Source organism: Budorcas taxicolor, chromosome 11, assembly GCF_023091745.1.
Source record: "Budorcas taxicolor isolate Tak-1 chromosome 11, Takin1.1, whole genome shotgun sequence".
In the NCBI taxonomy this organism is placed as follows: Eukaryota; Metazoa; Chordata; class Mammalia; order Artiodactyla; family Bovidae; genus Budorcas; species Budorcas taxicolor.
Window position 1 is genome coordinate 72,914,123 of NC_068920.1, and position 6,000 is coordinate 72,920,122.

At 54.9% G+C, this 6,000-nt stretch overlaps 1 protein-coding gene across 8 annotated transcripts in view; it reads right to left on the reverse strand.

The window, feature by feature from the left end:
- The window catches only part of DYSF (dysferlin), a 224,180-nt gene extending 218,461 nt beyond the window's left edge, over window positions 1-5,719 (reverse strand). For 5 of the 8 annotated variants that reach the window (XM_052647740.1, XM_052647738.1, XM_052647731.1 and 2 more), the window contains exon 1: window positions 5,189-5,717. In XM_052647740.1, coding sequence (XP_052503700.1) covers window positions 5,189-5,276 — 88 coding nt within the window. In that variant the 5' untranslated portion in view covers window positions 5,277-5,717. Of the gene's footprint in view, window positions 1-5,188 lie in introns of all 8 variants that reach the window. The other 3 variants (XM_052647736.1, XM_052647726.1, XM_052647718.1) reach the window with 2 other exon arrangements.
- Window positions 5,720-6,000: the final 281 nt, after the last annotated feature.

Below are 6,000 nucleotides of genomic sequence, written 5' to 3' on the forward strand. Positions count from 1 at the left end.
CATGTAAGCTTCCAGGATTCTTCAGGGCACATGTGTCCAAGTCCAAAGACTCACAGGAGTACGAACAGTCTAATGCATCCTTCTGCCCCACCTTCACATTCATTGAAGAAATTGTGTCCCGTGGATATCCCGATACAACCAGCTGGGATTAGAGGGGCACCCACACATGTCTGCCAGGGGTGTCGGGCAGCAGTGATTCTGGTTATGGCCATGATCACATGGCTGACTGCCCGGGAAGAATAGCCCATTGCAGGAACAACTAGACGGCCCTGGGCGTCCATCGCAGCCCTCGCTTTTCTAGCCGTGTGTCCCAAGGCATGAGGTCTGACCTTTCAGAGTCTATTTCCACTTCTGTAAAATCAAGACAATGTTACTTCACAGAGCTCTTGGGATGATTAAAGCAAACACCAGGGCTTCCAGCCCAGAGCCTGCCTGGCTCACAGGAGATGCATAATTTCAGCCCAATGAACCAATCTGGGGAGAGACCAGTATGCAGGAAGAAAAGAAAGAGAGAGATTTGGGCCTGGAGAGAGAGACTGAGAAGGTCTGTGGGCCCAGGGAGTCACAGGAGGGATGCTCGTTCCAAGAAAGATCCAGTCCGACGGGGAGGGCCAGCCAGCCTGATGGCCAGAGCCAGCCATTAGGCAAGTAGACAAATGCCTTGGCCTCAGAAAGGACTGCCCTGGGGAGGGCTCCCAGAGGAGACAGGGCCAGAGTCCCCTGGGGCTGAAGGGATGGCCACTCACCACTCAGCACAGTGTGCCCAATCTGATTGGACAGTAAATGAACCAACAGAGCTGGTGATAGGACTGCCCAGGCCAAAAAGATAGTGAAATGTGTGCAATGATTCCTTGGTATATGTACAATGCATGTTAACCATAATAAGAATTAGAATGTTGTTAGCCACTCAGTCGTGTCCAACTCTTTGTGACCCCATGGACTATAGCCCACCAGGCTCCTCTGTCCATGGGATTTCCCAGGCAAGAATACTGGAGTGGGTTGCCACTTCCTTCTCTAGGGGATCTTCCCGATCCAGGAATAGAACCTGGGTCTCCTGCATTCTAGGCAGATTCTTTACTGTCTGAGCTAAATATATATATAATCACATATTATAATAGTGAAATAGTTAATGTGTATTTCTGTGCCAGGCATTATTCAAAGTGTTTTATATGGATTAACACATAAACTCTTCAGAACCATCCCTCCAAAACAGGTACTATTATTATCAACATTTCATAGGTGGGGAAACCGAGCACAGAGTGGTTAAGTAACTTGCCCAAAGACACACACGCTGCTGCAAAGTGGCAGAGCTGGAATTCCACACCCAAGGTCCCAGGTAGTCTGGGTCTACAGCCAGTACTCTTGGCTACCATCCTTCTTTCACTCTTGTTCAGTGCTCTTAGCCCACTGGAATGTGACTGAGGCTTCACTCCTGAGCGCCAGCCCCCACAATGGATCAGTTAAGCTAGGGCCTAAGCTTACAGTGCTCCCTTTCCAGAGCTCCCCAAGAGCCTGCCACCCCCACTGCAGGCTGCCCACCTCAGTGCCACAGGATGCATGACCCTAGCCTCAGCTTACCAGACCCTTAAGAGCCACCACAGGCCTAACAGAAGGCTTGAAATGGCCTAGCACAAGAGTTCTGCCCAGAGGGAGCACCCTGGACCAAGCGGTGACTGGTCCTGCGAGATGCAGAAGGGCAGAGACCTCTCTGAGATAAGAAAGCATCCTTCAGACCAGAGAATGAGATCGAGGACGTCAGAGTCCGAGAGAGAAAGAGAGCCGGTGGCAGCAGGGACAAGGTGTGAGGGGACGTGCAGATGGAGACGGGGCTCCAGGGTGTGAGCCAGAGCAGGGTTCATTCCTGTCTCTCCACCTTTCACGGCTTGTCTTCTGTAAATCAGAGCTAAGGCCAGAGGGAAATGGTAGGGCAGTTAAAGACAACAGGGTTCCAGAGCCAGAGTATGTGGGCCTGAGTCCTGACTCCACTAATGACTAGTGTATGACTTCTGTGTGGTATAGAGTGTGGGTGATAATGGTTACTACCATATATGGCTGCTAGAAGGATTAAGGATCTACATATAAGGGCCTGGTACAAACTGAACAACTTGAACATGATAGAGCTCATAGTAAGTGAGCTCTATTTAGAACAGAGCCTACACCTAGGAAGCACAGTACCAGTTAAGTACATCTCATAGGATTGTTGTGGAATTTAAAGAGACAGCATCTGAAAATAGTACATTGTTTGTGCTTAATGAATGACCATTCTCTCTCACTGTGATGAATATAATAGGTTCAGAATCGGAATCCCCCATCTTTGGGTCATTTGTCATACACTGCACTCCCTGCAGCCTGGCACTCCCCCCACTTTGACTCAGCCCAGCCCGGGTACCCCACGCACAGTCCTCCCTAGCTCTGGCTCGGGTCCAGGGTGCCTCGTGTGTGGGTAGTGCATGGTATGCTTTTCAAAGCAGTTTCTTATTCATGAGCACAGATGCTGAGAACAACAGAGGGCATGATGATAGGGGCGGTGTGGTGGGTGCTTTGGCCGCTGTGTAACCTTGGCCAGGCCCCTGCACTTCTCTGGGCCTATCTGCTCTGCTCATCTGTCAAAGGGGATAATATCCCTGCCCAATGGCCTCACAAAGCTACTGTGAACAGGAAGTGAATTTAGGCAGGCATGGAGGCACCTGTTAAATTACAGGATATTCCAAACAGGTAGCCAAAGGAAGGGGCGTCCATGGCTTCCAAACCTAACAGGTCTGAGAAGGCCAGTTCTCAGCCAGTTGGTGAGGGGAGGGTTCCCAGAAGGGCATTCTGCTCTGAGTAGTGTGTCCCTGAGAACAGAGCCTTCTGTGTAATCATTTAGCAACTGTCCCTGGCTGGGAGGAGGAGGGGGAGCTGGCCTGATGCTGCGGGGAGGCCGAATTTGGACATAAGTTAAGAGCTTGGCCAACACACAGGAGGTGGATTGTGGCCAAGGCTGGGGGAGGGAGGGCCTCTGCTCCCCATGACTGCCTGGCAGTGACTGTGATGGCTGGGAGTTGGGGCATCCAGACAGCCCCCTCTGAAGGCTGGGGGCACTCCTAGTCAGCACAGACAACATACTTCCTTTACCACCAGGGAAGGGGGACCCCCTCAGAGGAGCCGGCTGCAGACAAAGGGGAGGACTGCAGACTGACAGCAGACAGATGGGGGGCGGGACTCATTTGGGGGGAGGATAAAGGATGAGCGATTGCTCCACAGACAGCCCTGGGGCAGTAGTAGGAAATTACAACAGGAGAGGAACCATGCCAGAGGGACTTCCGGTGGGTAAAGCACTTCCAGGGTTAGAAAGTGCTTCCCCATTCATTAACCATTCTTCATTCTTTCCTTTCTCTTACTAGGGTTCTGAACTTGGTCTGGGTGGGGGCATTGTGAAGTCTGGGGAAAGTGTGTGTGTGTATTGTGGGGAGGTGTTGGGAGGTGGGAGTGTGGTCAGAGAAGGCGGATGAAAATCTGGTTCAAGCTGAGTGGTCATCAGAGGCAAGGCCCCTGAGAACAAAGGCAGGAGTGCCAAAGTGGCCCTTCTTGCATTTCATTTGTACTGGACAGCTCCGGAGGGTGCCGTCCACAGGGCGGGCTCAGCCCTGGGACAGGGATGAGGGGCTGAGTGGGGCGGATGAGCTGAGGGAGACGGATGCTCAAAGCCCAGGGTGCATGTTTCCCTCTGGCAGCAGCATATCCTCCTTCCCCTCAGCCAGGGGGTTATTTACAGAGTGGACGGGGCTCCCAGGAGGTCTGTAGCTCCAAGCCCAGGGCCCTCAGCTCGGCTGCACATCCGGGCCTTACAGATGAACCACTGTCCTGGCCTGCACAGACCTGAGGTTGTAGAAGAAGTGTGGAGGCACCCCCCGCCCCCGCCCCACCACCCCATTCATGCCCTCATTCTCTCCCTGGAAACACCTTGATAAAGCTCATTTTAAATGGCAACTGTAGGAAACTGGTCAGAACAGTTCAAAGCAAGGTGTCAGGAAAAGAGCACGGCCAGAGTGTCACCTCCCTCTACCCCTCACCCTGGAGCACATTGCTTTCCAGGCCAAGGGCCCATTCAGCAGCTCCTCCTCGAGAAAGCTGAATCTCACCCCCAGGAGTGTGTGTGTGTTTGTGTGCACGCGTGCACACTGCTGTGGACACATGCCTGCATTCTGTGAGTTTCTACTCCTTGGAACTTGCAAGCGTCACAGGCATTTCATGTGTGCATGTGTCTGGGAGCCTATGGGCGCAGGGGTGTCTGGGCACAGGGAACCAAAAGCTCATGGCACTAAAAGGAAACGTCCATTGGATGGCCAGGGATCTGGAGGCCTGGGATGTAGCTAGATCCTGAAGGAGAAAGGGAGTGATAGGTATAGAGGCTGAGAGCAAACCCACAGGGTGGGTGGGGCAGCGGGCCCACGCAAGTCCTCTGGTCCTTGTCCTTCAGTAAGGCTCCAAACACACAGGCCCGGTGCATAGACCCCAGCTCGGGCTCCGCCCACAGGAAGTCCCAGAGAAGCAGCCTGAGCCCAGCCCTCACCTCCTAGAGAAGTCCGTTCATCACCATGAAAGACCTTCCTGTGGACGGTCTCAGTCTGATGGGGGAGCAGGCTCCTCCACCTGATGACGGGGATGCCACCCCCAAAATGCTGAATTTCCCGCATTCTGTGCCAGAAAGCAAGAGTAGGACCCCTGGACCGATGGGCGGTGCCTCTGTCCCCAGTATATGCCTGCAGGCAGGCCCAGCCTGTGATAGAGAGTAAAGGGCGAGGGCAGCCACCAGAGCCCGGCCAAGGCAAGAGAGTCGGATTATAAATAGCCCTGACCAGTCTTTCGGGGAGAGGCGGGGAGCCCTGCAACACAACGCTTTGCAGCACGCAATGCAAAAAGGTCTCTTTTAAGAGATCCAGGGAGTGCGAGGATAGATGCTGGTCCTGCCCCCCAGCCCCCTCCTAGCCCCAGCCTGGGCTCAGCTTCCGGGCGCTGACCACCTCTCCCTCTTGCCTCCATTTCTCCGAGTCGCCTCTCTCCGAGTGTGTTTTTGGAACACTCAAAGTCAATCTGGCCGAGGAGTCATATCTCTCACATTCCGATGTTCTTCGAGGTGGAGAGCCGCGGCGTCCCTTCTTCAACTCCCACCCCCCTCTTCCCGGGAAAGATCACGGGCCCCTCCTACCTGCAAACACCGCGGAGCAGTAGGCATCGCTGATGTCGGTGTCAGGGGTGTGGACGTTCTCCGCGTAGAGGATGAAGACCCTCAGCATGACTGATGGGAGTCAGGATCCCGCGCACCCAGGGCGCGGAGAGGGCTGAGGAAGGTTGGGGATCGCCGAGGCGCAGCTCGTGAGTCCCCTCACAGGAGAGGGCTGGGGGAGGGAGGCTGGCTCGGATCACTGACTCCCAGCTCAAAGCAACGGCTCTTGAAGGAGAAAAAACAGGCCAGTCCCGGGCTGCTCCAGTGGCCTCCCCAGGCTACGCTTAGCCCGCTTGTCAGCGGGAGCTCCGAGAACAGGGGCTTCTGCTCATCTTCCACCCGCGCCGCCCTGCGCGAGCTTGGCTAAGCTGTAATTCAATGCTCCGGCCGCAGACTCTCCCAATGACATGGCATTTTGCACCTGGCGGTGGAACAGCGGACTGGGCGGCGGCCGCGATGGCTGAGGACTGGACCAGGGTTGCGGGCGCCCAGCGCAGTCCAGATCTCGCTCCAGGACGGGAGAAAGACTTGGTCCCTCCCCTGACCTTCCACCTCGGGCAGTGCGCGACGCCCGTCCGGTGGCCTCCCACCGCGGGGATTCCAGCACTCTCCCTCGCAGCCAGCCAGACCGCCCCGGGGACGCTCTGGGGAGCAGGCGCAGGGCAGGCGCTTTCCAGACAGAAGACCAGAGTTGAGGAATTTCATTGAGCGGCAGCGCTGGCTGCCTTGAAAACTTTGTACCCTTCTTCTCTGGTTGTAAAAACAACACATACTACTTTAAACAAAAAGCATAA